This window comes from Mixophyes fleayi, chromosome 2, assembly GCF_038048845.1.
Source record: "Mixophyes fleayi isolate aMixFle1 chromosome 2, aMixFle1.hap1, whole genome shotgun sequence".
Lineage (NCBI taxonomy): Eukaryota > Metazoa > Chordata > Amphibia > Anura > Limnodynastidae > Mixophyes > Mixophyes fleayi.
The window spans coordinates 297,584,794-297,601,383 of record NC_134403.1 but is presented as its reverse complement, the minus strand read 5'-3'; the positions used below and the strand labels follow the sequence as shown (position 1 = coordinate 297,601,383).

The 16,590-nt window shown below is 43.4% G+C and overlaps 1 protein-coding gene across 1 annotated transcript in view; it reads right to left on the bottom strand.

Moving 5' to 3' along the window:
• GPR143 (G protein-coupled receptor 143) overlaps positions 1 to 16,590 on the bottom strand; it is a 76,009-nt gene that overhangs the window by 8,478 nt on the left and 50,941 nt on the right. Inside the window, exon 8 of the mRNA XM_075196466.1 lies at positions 8,827 to 9,079. Coding sequence (XP_075052567.1) covers positions 8,827 to 9,079 — 253 coding nt within the window. The remainder of the gene's footprint in view (positions 1 to 8,826; positions 9,080 to 16,590) is intronic.

Below are 16,590 nucleotides of genomic sequence, written 5' to 3'. Positions count from 1 at the left end.
CTCATATAGTGAACGGCAGCTGAGAGAGTGTTCCTAACAAGAATCTTTATAGTTTTAATACAGCAGGTGCATTTCATCAGAATATTGGACAGTTATTTAGCTCAATCAGAGATCATGTGGTATATTTACTAAACTGCAGGTTTGAAAAAGTGATGTTGCCTATAGCAACCAATCCGATTGTAGTTATCATTTTGTAGAATGTACTAAATAAACGATAACTAGAATCTGATTGGTTGCTATAGGCAACATCTCCACTTTTTCCAACCTGCCGTTTAGTAAATATACCCCCATGTTTTTGTTCATCAGTTAATTTATTAAATCTGGATGCATGTGTCCAAGTAACCAATGCCATGCATGAATGAACTTCTGATTTAGGAACAGAATAGTGTCATTAACTTAATTGTTTTCAGCTCCATACAGGTGACTGTTGATCAGTTAGGATTTCTGAATAATACTAAACTGTGCATACTTTGCCTGTGAAATGAACAGAGACTCATGCCCTTGTTAGAAATGTTACAAATCACAGCAATTTTGCAAATTCCTCCATCCTTGTGACACAGCTTAAGCAATTTCATTAACATTTTGACCTCCCTCTTTTGCAAGCACTGCTGCCATCAGGGGGCTACGTGCATCTACTGTGTTACGGGGAGGGAGGGGTACGCAGCACATCCACTGTTTTGAGGGAGTGGAAGGGGAGCGCATCTACTTTGCTATGGGGAGGGAGGGGAGCTCATTCACTGTGTTATGGGGCGGGAGGAAGGGGTACGCAGCGCATCCACTGTGTTGAGGGGAGCAGAGGGGGAGTGCATTTACTGTGTTATGGGGAGGAAGGGAGGGAGGGGAGAGCATCTACTGTGTTATGGGGATGGAGGGAGGGATGCGCAGCGCATCCACTGTGTTGAGGGGGGGTGCATCTACTTTATTATGGGGAGGGAGGGAGGTGAGTGCATCTACTGTGTTATGGGGAGGTGGGGAGCTCATCCAATGTGTTAGGGGGAGGGAGGGAGAGGAGAGCATCTACTGGGTTATGGGAGGTGAGGGAGGGGAGCGCATCTACTGTGTTATGGGGAGGGTGGAGCTCATCACAGTGTTATGAGGAGGGACCAAGTGCATCTACTGTATTATGTGGAGGGGGGAAGCTCATCCACTGTGTTATGGGGAGGGGGGAAGCTCATCCACTCTGTTATAAGGAGGGCGAAGCGCATCCACTGTCTAATGGGAAAGGGAGGATGTACGGTGAAGAGGGAGGAGTGGGGCCCTGTCAGATTAATTAGTACTGGGTCCCACGGTTTCTGATGGCAGCCCTGTTTGCAAGAAACACTTTCAGATCTGTATCAGGCTATTTGATCAGGAAAACAAAATTGTCATAAGTCGTGTTACTCACTGCCCCTTTAATGAGCTTTCTTTACTAAGTTTCATATGCCCATTCTACTGACTATATTCAATGCTAGCATTTGCAGATTAATTTGTTGTAATGGACACTCACCTGCTTTGCTCATTTTCCAAATGTAACAATTTTTTAAAGGTCTAGTTTCTTACAGCGAGAACACACTTTGCATTCTGCTTTAGCTTTCAGAATTTATCTTGCTTTAAAAGCCGTTTCTGTTCTCACAGTCGTTTTATGCTCTAATTTTCTTCCTTCTGTTTTATTCATCATTTAACTTCCCTGTGACAAATTCCATTGTGAGTTCTGATTCTGGTTCAATAACCTAACTTCAATTACTTTAATTAAATTCCCATATAATTCAGGAAGACTGCAAAGGAGTAAGGCTACTACATCTATATATTTAATGTAATCTCATATTCTTCTTAACTGCCATGGCATTTCTAGAATGGCTTTTATATACTGTTGCATTTCCTGATGCTTTTGCAGTCTCATGTTGTATAATTTATGTAGAAGGCACTAAATTTGATCTTTTATATAGTGTTTTCAGCAGAGCCAGTGCAAGTACTAGAGGTGCCCTAGAAGCCTATCCCCATTATTATTATTATTATTATTATTATTAATTTTTATTTATAGGGCGCCACTAGTTGTCCGTAGCGCCGTACAGGGACAAACAAATTTACAATACAAGGTGAGACAGCACAGTACAGTAAACAATAAGCACAGTAACTCAGTGAGCTCAAAGCACAGCTAGAGGGGCGGGGGAGGGGAGAGGGGAAGGTCCCACATACGGCGGAGCCCAAGAGGGAGGGCACGGATGACAGGGAAACCCCCAGAGTGGAGAGGAGGGAGCAAGAGGGGACGGAGAGAAGAAGGTCCTTGAGGAGGAGAGCTAGGTAGCTGGAGAGCAGAGTTAAAAGTGGTGAAGACAGGAGGAGAGATGACCCTGCTCAAAGGAGCGTACAATCTAAGGGGTGGGGTAGACAGACAGAGAGACACGGGGGAGGGAGGGAGAGAAGGAGGAATGGAGGATAAGGATAAGGGAAGGGGGATAAAGGGGAAGAGGCAGAAGATAAGGTAGGAAGTTAAGTGGGAGACTGGAAGGCTTTAAGAAAAAGGTGGGTTTTTAGAGCCCGTTTGAAACTGGACAGATTAGGGGAAGTTCTGATAGAGGGAGGGAGCTTGTTCCATTGGAGGGGGGCAGCGCAGGCAAAGTCTTGGATACGCATATGGGAGGAGGTGATCAGGGGGGAAGAGAGGCGACGGTCATTGGCAGATTGGAAAGGGCGGGATGGAGCATGAATAGAGAGAGGAGGGTGGAAATGTAGGGTGCAGTGGAGTTGGTGAGGGCCTTGTATGTAAGAGTAAGAAGCTTGAAGAGGGATCTGTAGGGGAAGGGGAGCCAATGAAGGAATAGGTAGAGGGAGGAGACAGACGAGGAGCGGCGAGAAAGGAAGATAAGCCTAGCGGCTGCGTTAAGATCAGGTCAAAGGGGAGTGAGATGAGAGTGGGGGAGGCCAGTAAGGAGGAGGTTGCAGTAGTCAAAGCGGGAGATGATCAGAGAGTGAATAAGACACTTGGTGGCATCTTGGGAGAGGAAAGGCCGGATGCGAGCGATGTTACGCAGCTGGAAACGGCAGGATTTAGCAAGAGAGAGAATGTGGGGGCCAAAGAAGAGAGAGGAGTCGATGACACAGAGGCAGCGAAGTTGGGGGACAGGGGAGATAGAGGTGTTGTCGACAGTGATAGAGAGGTGTGAGAGGGAGGAAAGACTATGAGTTCTGTTTTGGCAAGGTTAAGTTTGAGGAATTGAGAGGACATCCAGGAGGAGATGGCAGAGAGGCAGGCGGACACCCGAGAGAGGAGGGAGGGGGAGAGATCGGGAGAGGAGAGGTAAAGTTGAGTGTCGTCAGCATAGAGGTGGTAGTTAAGGCCGTAGGAGCTGACGAGTTCACCCAGGGAAGAGGTGTATAGAGAGAAGAGTAAGGGTCCCAGGACAGAGCCCTGAGGGACCCCGACTGGAAGGGTGGACGGGGGGAGAGAGATCCAGAGGTGGTGACGGAGAAGGATCGGTCGGCAAGGTAAGAGGTGAACCAAGACAAGACTGGGCCGGAGAGGCCAAAGGACTGGAGGGTGTGGAGGAGGAGGGGGTGGTCGACGGTGTCGAAGGCAGCAGAGAGATGAAGGAGGATGAGAAGGGAGAAGGGGCCCCTGGCTTTAGCAGATAGGAGATCGTTGGTGACTTTAGCTAGGGCCGTTTCAGTGGAGTGAAGGGGGCGGAAACCAGACTGGAGAGGATCAAGGAGGGAGTGTTCTGAAAGGTAGGAGGAGAGACGGCTGTAGACGAGCCTCTCGAGAATTTTGGAGGCAAAGGGGAGAAGTGATATGGGCGATATTTAGAGGGAGAAGTAGGGTCAAGATTAGGTTTCTTGAGGATGGGGGATACAAGAGCATGTTTGAAGGAGGAGGGGAAGATGCCGGTGGAGAGGGAAAGATTAAAGAGGTGAGCGAGGTGGGAGCAGGTGGTGGGGGAAAGGGAGCAAAGAAGGTGGGAGGGGATGGGATCCAGGGGACAGGTAGAAGGTAGGGGAGGATGAAATGAGAGAGTGGACTTCCTCGCCCGTGGTGGGGCGGAAGGAGTGGAAGGGAAGGTGGCTAGGGGGGGGGGAGTACGGAAAGGTGGGGGGGTGGATGAGGGAGTGGATATGGAGATATCAATTCAGAATCTTCCCCTCTTCTTGGGCTTTGTGCCACCACTTCTTACCCTGGCTGGTGGGAGATGGGGATGGCATCCTTGGCTCATCAAACTGGGAGTGTGACACTTACATTGCATTCTGTCCTACTTTATTCACCCAGAATATCCTTAGTTTACTCTCAGATATTCACACCCTACAATAAGGAAACACTACAAAGGCTTGTTAATGGGCAGGATATCTGGTTAAAATGAATATTTCCCCTAAATTCTTCTACTATTGTGAAATATTTCCACTGGTAGTACATAAGGGGCTTTACTCACATCTGCTTTTAAGCAATTTATTTGGAATTACAAAAGCCATATGGTGGAGACAGTAAATATCTTGAAAAGAACATATGAATACTACAATTACGTCCATCTCCAAGAGTGGTCCACTTAGTTGTGCAGAGATTGAGAGTAAGTTCATTGGCTGTCCAGTGTGTGTGTGTGTATGTGTGTGTGTGTGTGTGTGTACTTGCATTTATATGCTTGTGGGGGCAGTGACCTGCATACACACCAACACTGTGGGGATCTGAGTCGTAGTGGGGACAACAATTGAGGTCCCCACCAATCTTCCCAAGTATAATCAATGCAGGGGACTTGCTGATATGCTCAGCATAAAAATCTGTCATGTCCCCGCGAATCACATGTCGGAACAAAAGTGTGCGTGTGTCCAATGTGGAGGGGAAAGTATGTGAGCATCCGACGACCAGAGGCCAGTATACCGTCCAAATGTATAGCAGGAGCAAGAATAGGAAGTGACTGCAGCGTGCCAGCGCTTTATACATCAAGCGGGTAAAGACACAGTCGAATCCGTCTGCTACTAAAGGTAAAGCAGGGACATTGAAGCATGACTGAGCTCCCCGGTAGCTCCGACTATAGCCCAGACAGCAGTGGAGATGAGTATGCCCCTGACACTTCAGAGGAGATCGGTTCAGACACCAGCGGTGATGACCCGTTGCCCACCAGCGCAGCAGAGTGCAGGTACCCAGAGATGAGTTCTATGTATGACCATTCTTCTGGCAGCTGTATTTTATACACAGAGGGTCGGAGAGACTACGTGGTATCTGTTTAAATGCTAACCAGAAACAGTGATGGCTCCAGGGTGTATAACAAAAAGCGGTACTGCCTGTACTGTGAGAAGTCCCTTTTAAAAATTGCCCGGCACATGGAGCATGTTCACTGAAATGAGACCAAAGTAGCTTGAGCCCTGAAATTCCCCAAGCACTTGACAGAAAGATGCATGCAATTGGCACATCTTTGCAATGGGGGCAACTTTGCACACAATGCTGAGGCAATGAGGGCAGGCCATGGCCTTCTGGTCCTGTGCAAACTTCCAGACAAAGAGATGGATGCTGAAGGCTTCATGCACTGTGTAGCCTGCCAGGGCTTGTTTGCAAGGATGTGATGTGATGGATGTGAATGAGTTCTCTGTACAGCGCTGCGGAATTAGTGGCGCTATATAAATAAATGATGATGATGATGATGCCAAGCCATGATGGAGGCCTGCACTGCTGCGGTGACAACACACGAAATTTCAGGAAGATATATGAGGCAAGATGGAATGAGTTGATCTCATCGGCTGCCTTGAAAACTTTTAAGGAGTCCAAGTGGAACATGCCTCAGCTCTTATCTTTCATGGAAGTTGTGAAAAAGATGCATCTGTACCCTGATGAGAAGCAGCAAGCCCACCGAAGTGGTCTGTCCACCGAGCCTACAGTTAACCACTGGGCACTACTTGCAAAAGTCACCCTGGCACAGGTGATCTTGTTCAATTGAAGAAGGGAAGGGGAAGTTTCAAAAATGTTGCTGACTACCTTCTCCTCAAAAAATACTTCGGATCTCCATGAAAATGTGTTCCTAGCGCTTTTCTGAGTTTGAGAGGAAGCTCTGTCGGCACTTCACTCGCAAACGAGGGAGAAAAGTCCCCATCATGCTGACACCAGCCATGCAAGCTCCAATGGAACTTCTCACAGAAAAGCATGACAAATGTGGAGTGGAACTCCAAAATGTCTACATGTTCGCCAGACCAGCTGCCTTGTCACAATTCAGAGGCTCCGACTGCATACGACTGTTTGCCCGAGAGTGTGGGGCCAAACATCCCCACACGCTGTCTTCCACTAACCTTTGAATGCACGTATCACCAGATCTGCAGCATGTTCCGCTGCAAAATTCTATTTGTGATAGGACCGCAACTTCACTAATCTTTAATGAAAAGGTTTGGTTTATGGTACATATATTTTGTATCTGTTTATTCAGAAACTACAGACTGCTCAAGGGCATAATCCTGCACAGGAACATAACTAACCACATTTCCTAGTTGTCTCCTTCGTTAACCTAGTTGCATAAAAAGTGAAAGATTAACTGCTACTTTATCAAACACTATGGAGAAACTCACTGAGGTCTGGTTTCAATGAGAACAATAAGATTAAATCTTATACTCTTTGGTGCTGCTCCAACCAATGTCCTACTAATGACCTCACTTTCTTCTGTTGTTACTTGTATATAATATATACAGGTCAAACTTACAAATTTATTTACAATACTTTTCCTGTATAACACCACTGTTAAAGCCATCTCAATTTTCTACCATGATTTACTATGATATATTTTATAAAGTTTAAATATAAAGCAAAAAACGAACAAACAAAAGATTTATTTAACAACATGTTTGTCACTGTACTTGTGATTGAAATACATACAATAAAAGAGAAACGTATATTTGCAAAAATATTTATTGTAAAGATTTCAGAATCTTGAAAAAGTAAACATTGTGATGCTACTGTCATTTAGAAACACTATTATAAAACACTAAATATTAGGGTGGCAGAGTAGGGTTATGTGTAGGGAAATCAGTTCATTTTGATAATGACTGCTCCTGATGGAAAATGGGATATATAATAATAGATTATATATAATCTTCTTTAGAAAGACAACATGAAATTGAAAGGTAACCAGCATAATAAATAGATCGTTAAGGGGGGTTTCACCTAATGTGGGACACATAAGAGTCATGTATAATATAAGATGTTAATTGTATATATTTTAGGATATAACACATACATGTGTCATTTAAATTAGATGGCTCATTTACAAACCGCAAAAAGTGTGGACCGGCAATGCATATGTATACAAGTGCACCTACTTGTCAGCGTTGTGTATGACCCCTGCACACTAACCCCAGAACATCTGCTACTAGCTTTGGGGATGTGTGTAAAAATGTGCATGGTGAAACTAGTGAAACCTCATTTTAAAGTGCACCCCACTAACACTTTAGAAACAACCCCTTCAATTGTCCTTAATTTATGCCTTCAAGTAATCATGAGAGTTAGGAGACTGCCAGGATTGTCTTAATAATATCTGTCATGATTGTGTTTTTGAAGGTTGTTTATATTACATTGCTTGAAGTGAACCTAGAAATGTTCTTTCACTGAGTGCAGCTGGGAGAAGTACAAGACAAGACCATATCAAGTCCTTTTGCAGATAGAAAAAGGCGATGAGCCCTTCTAAAACGCACAGAATTCCCCTGTAACTGTGAAAAAGTAGGTGCACACATTTGTACAAACACCCCCGATCCACCTAACCCTACTAATTGGATGAACACCTTAGAGCACTATCATTTAAGGAACGGCTCCATCTGACTGGTTACATTTGAAAAATGTAATAATTAGTCACTATACTACATACATCTTACATGCTGTTACAGTGAGGTAGAACAATGTTATGTAGATTCTTCTACTACCTATTAGTTGTACCATCAATGAATAAGAATATTTTGATAATGCAAAGCAAATTACATTGTACAATAAAATGTGATTATCCAGTCAACATTGGGTAGAAATAATCATTCATTTATGGGTGTAATTATAATTTTACAGACTTTTTACATGAAAATATAGGTAGCTCTACAATATCCCTGATAGAATACACATAGAGTACTACAATAGCCATGATAGAGTACACATAGAGTACTTCAATAGCTATGATGGAGTACACATAGAGTACTCGTAGCATCACATAATAGTAATATTAATTCCAGTTCAACATTGGCCAGGACTAAGGGGGAAAATATAGTGGTGTAATATAGTGAATACCTGATTGCAAAGATTCCATTACGAATTAGCTTCCAAAACTGCAATAGATAAACAGTAATAATGCACTCATATGTTCAGTGATCACGTTCATAAAAATGTATTACTTATTGTACATACATAGGAGGCAGCTGTTTCATGGCTGAACTAGTGTTCATGTGAATGTAAAATTCACTAGGAACCAGTGACATCACTGAGGCACTAGACACTTTGTGATGTCACTGGTTTCTAGAGAATTAATTGGCTGCATTCCTATGCACCTTATATCAGATGATGGATCAAAAACACAAGAATCTGGTGCTGGGCTAAAAGGATGAGAAACTAGATCAATCTATATATGTTGTTGCGGTATAAAAAAAAAGGACCTTACTCATGGTCTTCTGTGTATGTAAATGGATACATTTTAATACAAGTTTTCTAATAACTTCTTTAGCGGTAAAGAGAAACATTGTATAATTACACAGTAGTCCCACAACACAAAACTTAAGCCTTTTCATTGGTGAAGATTCCAGGAAAATACTGAAGTGATAATAAACAATTGATGCAAATATCTAATAATTACCAGCCTTGGTAAATTGGGGAGTGCCTGCTTATACTCTCATCTATACTCTCATTACCTTCAGAGAGCATGCTCACTGCTTCATCAGTTTGCTGGCTATTCCCCATCTCAGACTTGTTTGGGTCCTGGATGTAGCCAGGATAGTTCAGGAAAGAACCAACTCTGCCATTTCGTGCCGTCTCAGCAGCTGAGGAACTGGACAGATGTTCCCAAGTGATTTCTTTCTGCTGAAACTTTAAATCGATATCCAATCCTGTCCATCCATACAGTGCCAGAGTAATCAGGAAGCCCTGCAATGGATTCAGTATGCCCTAAAAAGTAGGAAAATAGTTGATCTGAACAGTTCATTTGACATATTGAAATATTACTATGATACATTCAAGCATCTACCAAAACAAAGGAAAGACATCAGCAAATGAGGGACGCAAAGTACATTGAAAGCTGGTGCTTCTTCACAGCTGTGGTTTCAATGCCCCTAAAGCAAATTACATTACATAATTCTTAATGTGATAAGAAAAAACAAATGCTGGAAAGACCCAGTTACCCAGACTTTGGTTTACCATGGCTAAATAAAGGCTTCACAGTGGGACGGCAGTTGGGGCATGTTCAGGAGAAACTTGTGTTACAAAGGCAACTTAACTTGTTTAAGACTATGATTCCCACCACTATTCACAAAACCTCAACTGATGGAATTCCTTATTGAAGAACAGTGTCATATGCCCCCAATAAAGCTTCAAATTGATGTAGTCTGTCGCTAGCATCTCCATTACCCCCCTCTTCCACGGAAGAACACAAAAAATATTATATTCTCTATAATAAATAATGCAGCTTGAGACAGGGTCATTTAATAAGCATAGCGCAAGTGAATGCATGCACAAAGAGTTTTAACACATAGCATTACTAGCACATGTAAATTATATTGGTCCATAGGGGAAATAAAACCAAGGAAAGTGCAGAACTGCAAAGCCTGTACAATGTATAAGTGTCAGTCATTTATACAATTGGTTAATTTCCTTGGTTTTCAATTTCATGTTGTCCTCCTGAAGAACATTATATATAATCTATATTATATATAATATATTCCATTTTCCATCAGGAGAAGCCATTATCAAAACTGATTTCCCTGCACATAACCCTACTCTCCCACCTTAAACTAACACTTGCCAACTCTCTCGGGATGTTCGGGAGACTCCCGAATTCCGGGTAGGTCTCCTGGACTCCCTGGAAAGTAGGACATCCTCCCAAATCTCTCAAATGAGAGCTGCCATGATGCAATTATCAGGGAATTGCATCATTTTGGCACGATTCACCAAGTCCTGTCCCCTTCCGCTCACACACCCCACCCCCTCTCCAGGAACATCAAAAAGTATGCCCCAACTACAAAAACAGGTTTTGGCCTTTGAAGCCTGTCGACATTTACATAACAAAGAACTGGGGGTAAATGTATCAAGCTGCGAGTTTGCAACTACAGCGATTTTCTCAGGAGAGTTGAAACTCGCCGATGTATGAAGCTGAGATTTCATGCAAAATCGCCAGAGTTGTGCTTCTGTCAAAATCGCTGTTTGCAAAATCGCCAGTGATCAAACTCCCGACTGTTTGCCACTGCAGCTATACAGCTCTCAAATGTATGAAGCTGCGAGTTAGCAAACTCTCGCTTCAAAACACGCCAGATACAACACGCTGCTATCAAGCACATCACTGTTATACTGCCCTGGCAGTGTTAAAATGGTAAAGAACAGATAAAAGTTGAAAAAAAAAAAAGCGTGAGGTCCCCCCGCTATTTATGCTTAACCCTAGTGCTGCCTGACTAGTGCTGGTCCCGTGAAAATTGGGGAAAAATTTTGCGTGGGGTTCCCCCGATTTTCACTTTACCAGCACTAGGCAAACCAGCCAGGGTTGGCGGCACTATAGCAGGGAGACGCGCAGCAGGGGTCCCCCTGCCATAATGACTAACCAACCCTAGACTGTTCAGCGCTGGGCTGGATTCCCTAGGGAGTGGGGTCCGCTGATAAAAACGAGCGGGCCCCCCCCCCTAGAAAGAACCAGCCCAGTGCTGATAGCACTAGGGCTCTTCCTACCACCCCTGGGCTGTGGGTAGTAGGGTAATACGGCGTAAAGTAGTAAAAAAACAAACTGACACCAATTTTGTTTGTGGAACTACAAGTCCCAGCCAGCCAAGTTGCCAAAAACAGTGTGGCCATGCTGGTGCTTGTATAACTACAAGCACCAGCATACCCACGGCAGCCAGGGCATGTTGGCACTTGGAGAACCACAAGTGCCAACATGCCCTGACATCCCTGGCTTGCTGGGCCCTGTAGTTCCACAAAGAAAAAAGTTTACAAAGCCACAACAACCTCTTATAAACATACATTTATTAAAAATAATAAAACCCACAATTGGGTAAGCGCTAGATACAGTATTATGCGATTTCCCCACTAGCGTGGGAAAATACCATAATACAGTAGTTAGCTCTTACGCAAACAGCGTAAGAGCATTGCAAAACGGACCTCCTACTAGGTAGGAGGTGTTTGCGGCGGCTCCTGGTTTTTTTTATTTTTTATCTTCAAGCAACACTAAAGAGTCGGGATGTACAAATATGTGCCCCTTCTGGGCGAAGAGTTCCTGTTGGCAAAGATTCCCTTATGGAGGTACAAATGGCTGGGACTGGGGCAAGCCGGCAAGATGGATTTACAAATAATAAGTGACATTGGAGCAAGAAAGAAGGCATCATTGGTAAGTATTTGGGTTTTATTATTTTAATAAATACTTGTGGTTTAAAAGAGGGTGGTTAGTGTCTTTATTGTGGGTTTTATTATTTTTAATAAATGTATGTGGTTTATAAGAGGTTGTTGTGGCTTTGTAAACTTTTTTCTTTGTGGAACTACAGGGCCCAGCAAGCCAGGGATGTCAGGGCATGTTGGCACTTGTGGTTCTCCAAGTGCCAACATGCCCTGGCTGCCGTGGGTATGCTGGTGCTTGTAGTTATACAAGCACCAGCATGGCCACACTGTTTTTGGCAACCTGGCTGGCTGGGACTTGTAGTTCCACAAACAAAATTGGTGTCAGTTTGGTTTTTTTACTACTTTACGCCGTATTACCCTACTACCCACAGCCCAGGGGTGGTAGGAAGAGCCCTAGTGCTATCAGCACTGGGCTGGTTCTTTCTAGGGGGGGGGCCCGCTCGTTTTTTCAGCGGACGCCACTCCCTAGGGAATCCAGCCCAGCGCTGAACAGTCTAGGGTTGGTTAGTCATTATGGAAGGGGGACCCCTGCTGCGCATCTCCCTGCTATAGTGCCGCCAACCCTGGCTGGTTTGCCTAGTGCTGGTAAAGTGAAAATCGGGGGAACCCCACGCAAAATTTTTCCCCGATTTTCACGGGACCAGCACTAGTCAGGCAGCACTAGGGTTAAGCATTAATAGTGGGGGGACCTCACGCTTTTTTTTTTTTTTCAACTTTTATCTGTTCTTTAACATTTTAACAGCTGCCAGAGCTCTGGCAGCTGTATGACAGGTCGTTGTAACAGTGATGTGTTTACAACTCACTGTTACAAGTTACAACACAGGAGAGTTTGCCAAACACAGGAGAGTTAGCTAAACTCGGGAGTGTTTACATCGCTCAAAATCGCCAGAGATGACCAGCGATTTTGAACATGAGTGTCAAAATCGCAACTTGATACATTTCCATTTTTTTAAAAAAAAAATCGCGGGTAAACCCGCGATTTGCCGCGATTTAAACACGCTGGCAAACTCGCACTTTGATACATTTACCCCCTGGAGTCAACACACACACACACACACACACACACACACACACACACACACACACACACACACACACACACACACACACACACACACACACACACACACACACACACACACACACACACACACACACACACACACACTCTCTCTCTTTCTCCCTATTTTGGACACAGGAAAAGTGGAGTATTTTATGAGTCCTCTTGGGCTGTGGTAATATGAACATAAGGGAATAGATAAGTATGTTTTATATGTCCAGTGTTTATTGTAATAATGTTTAATATATTTAGCAATATGAGTTGTATAATGTTGGCTAAAGTAAGTGTATAGCAAAAAAGTTATACAATGTTTGGTTAAAGTGTACAGCAATAGGAGTTGTAGTATGTCTCTAAAAGTTTTGTAAGAAAGTAAAATAGATGTTTTTGTTTTGCAGATTGCATGGAGAATGCAAGAAAATGGGTTTGTAATGGAAGTTAGTAGAATGTCTAGTGTTGGTTAAGTGTTTGGATACATGGTGCTTACAAAGCCTGAAGTGGAGATTGTGGTAATTGTTACTTAGATGGGAAAGATACTGAGGTATATTTAAAAGTGGAGATGTTGCCTATAGCAACCAATCAGATTTTAGTTATCATTTTTGTAGCACATTATACAAAATGACAACTAGAATCTGATTGGTTGCTATAGGCAACATCTCCACTTGACAATCCCTCTGACCCACCGTTCATCAAACTTCTGAGGGTAAATGTATTAAATTCCGTTTTTTTCAACTCGCCGGAAATCGGCCTTTAATACATTTACCCCCTGGTCCTTCCTGGTCTTCAGCTTTTCAAAATGGACCTCCTTCCCTACTCACTGTCGTGGTCATTCCCTTGATCGTGTCTTCTCCCACCTTGTTTATTATTATCATTATTATAATTAACATTTATTTATATTGATCCAGCATATTCTGTAGTGCTTTACAATTGGGAACAACACCGTAATAAAACAATACTGGGTGTTACACATAGACAGAGTGGTAATAGGGCCCACTCAGAAGCTTACAATTTTTATGACAATAGGAGTTTGATACATGAGATTAAGGGCTAGATTTATTAAACTGCGGGCTTGAAAAAGTGGAGATGTTGCCTATAGCAACCAATCAGATTCTAGCTTTCATTTATTTAGTGCATTCTACAACATGACAGCTAGAATCTGATTGGTTGCTATAGGCAACATCTCCACTTTTTCAAACCCGCAGTTTAGTAAATATACCCCTAAGTGTTACAAATTGCATATTGTTTCAGCCAGATTGCAAAGGTAGAAAGTGCTTAGTGGGCTATATAATCCAATCACAGAGCAATGTTGGTCGGGGGTCAGAGGGTTGATTGAGTATAGAAAGAACACATACAAGTTTTATATGAAGTGTGTAGAGGGTGGTAGTAGGGTACCCTAGGGATGTTAAGAGGAATTTGACAAGCTAGCCTGGGCTTTCAAAGAACGCTTGAAGGTTTGAAGACTAGTAGAAAGTCTTGATGTGTGAGGGAGTAAATTCCACAAGTAAATGCAGCCAAACAATGCCCTGTAACCGCAAGTGGGAGCAGAAAATGAGTGAGGATGAGAAACGCAGAACTTGTGAAGAACTGAGGTGTTGAGTTGGGAGATATTTCAAGAAAAGGGAACTGCAGTTTTGTTGATGGCCTTGTATATTAGTTGAAGTATTTTATATTGGATTCAGTAAAAAACAGGCAACCAATGTAGAGACTAACAGAGCAGATCACCAGAGGAGGAGCAATTTGCAAGGAAAATCAATCTAGCCATGCATGCATAACAGGTTGTAGGTGTGAGAATCTGATTAAGGGAAGACCAGTAAGGATAGTAGTCAATAGTCAATGCGCAAGATAATGAGTGCATCAATTAAACTTTTTACAGTGAGTGAGAAATGTGTGTATTCTGGAAATATTTTTGAGATGTACAGTATGTAACAGGATTTAGATATAGATTGGATGTGGGAAACAAAGGGTGATTCTGCATTAAGGATCACACCTAGGAAGCAAGCTTAAGTGGTAGGATCTATTGTCACGTTGTCAACTGAAATAGAAATGTTAGGTAGGTAACTTCTGTTGGCTGGTGGGAATATCATTAGCTCGGTTTTTGAAAAATTGAGTTTGAGTTGGCGAGAGGAGATCCAAAATTAAATGGCAGAAAGACAGTTGGTAACATGGACCAACACTGATGGTGAGAGATCCAGACAGGATATTTAAATTTGCGTATTATCCACATAGAGATGATACTGAAATCCAAAGAAGCTTATTAGTTTTCCAAGAAAAGTGGTGTAGATAGAGAACAGTAGAGGGCCTAGGACAGTGTCTTGTGGTATCCCAACTGATAAAGGAAGAGGTGGGGAGTCTAGAGAAACGAACACTGAAAGAGTGATGTTATAGGTAGGATGAGAACCGGGATAGGACAGTGTCCTGAAGACCTAGGAATTGGTACATTTGTATTAGAAAAGAGAGGTCAACAATGTCAAATACAGCAAAGATATCCAATTAGTAGTGAAAAATGGCCTTATGATTTAGCAATGATCAAATCATTGACATCCTTAGTCACTGCAGTCTCTGTGGAGTCGTGGAAACAAAAACCTGCCTGAATAGGGTCTATTAGCTTGTGTGAGGAAAGAAAGCGTGTGAGTCGAGTGTAGGCAAGTCTCTCAATAAGCTAGAAGGGGATGGGAGCTGAGAAATGGGAAATGTAATTTGAGAGAGAGTTTGGGAATGTATTTTGTTTTTTTCAGAATAGGGGAGATAACAGCGTTCTTGCATTATGATGGAAATATACCAGTAGAGAGAGAGAGAGAGAGAGAGATTACAGATTTTAGTTAAAGTTGGGATTAGCACAGGAGACAGGGATCAACTAATTTATGAGGGTATTGGATCAAGAGAACATGTAGTAGAGTAGGAAGTTAAGGAGAGAGTAAATACTTCATCTTCATTTGTGGGATCAAATGAAGAGAAGGTGCCAGAGGGTGTAGGGAAGGAATTGAGTTGGTTATTTGTCGTAGAAGAGGATACCATTTCATGTTGGATCTTACCAATCTTGTTCTTGAAGTAGGAAGCAAGATCTTGGGCACTAATAGTAGTGAGAAAGTTTGGGGAGGGAGGGCTGAGAAGAGATTAAAATGTATTAAAAAGGTGTTTGTGTGTCACACGACGGTCATTCGGCTTCCATAACCAAAGACCGACATGCTCATTTGTTTCTCACTGATTCATGTTTCAGCTGCTGGCGTCCTGACTTTGGTTCTGCGCATGCGCGGACCTTATCCTTTATGTCCTCTGCAAGTTTTCTATTGGCTAATCAGTCTGGCTCCAAACTTTAAAAGGCACTTCCCCCTTCTCCTCAGTGGCTGTTAATCAAGTTACCTGCCTGGTTAGACTTACCGTCTTGTCTCCTGTGTGTTCTACCTTGTATCCTCAGCGCCTATCTGTCTCCGCTGTGCCGCTGGCTAAACTGCTCAAGCTGCACCTGTCTCCGCAATATACTGCTGGCTAAACTGTTCACACTGCACCTGTCTCCGCTGTGCCACTGGCTGAACTGCTCAAGCTGCACTTATCTCCGCAATGTACCGCTGGCTGAACTGTTCATGCTGCACCTGTCTCCGCTGTGCCGCTGATTGAACTGCTCACGCTGCACCTGTCTCCGCTATACCGCTGGCTGAACTGTTCACACTCCACCTGTCTCCGCTATACCGCTGGCTGAACTGTTCACGCTGTACCTGTTTCCGCTGTGCCGCTGGCTGAACTGCTCACGCTACACTTGTCTCCGCTGTCTCGCTGGCTGAATTACTTACACTTCATCTGTCTTGTGCCGCCTGCAAAAGATCTCACATTCCACTTGTCTCCATTGTGCCACTGGCCAAAGAGCTGACGCTCCATCTGTCTCCATTGTGCTGCTGGCTAAAGAACTCACACATCATCTGTCTCCATTGTGCCGCTGGCTAAAGAGCTTACGCTCCACCTGTCTCCATTGTGCCACTGGCTAAAGAACTCACATTTCATCTTCTCCATTGTTCCGCTGGCTGAAGAG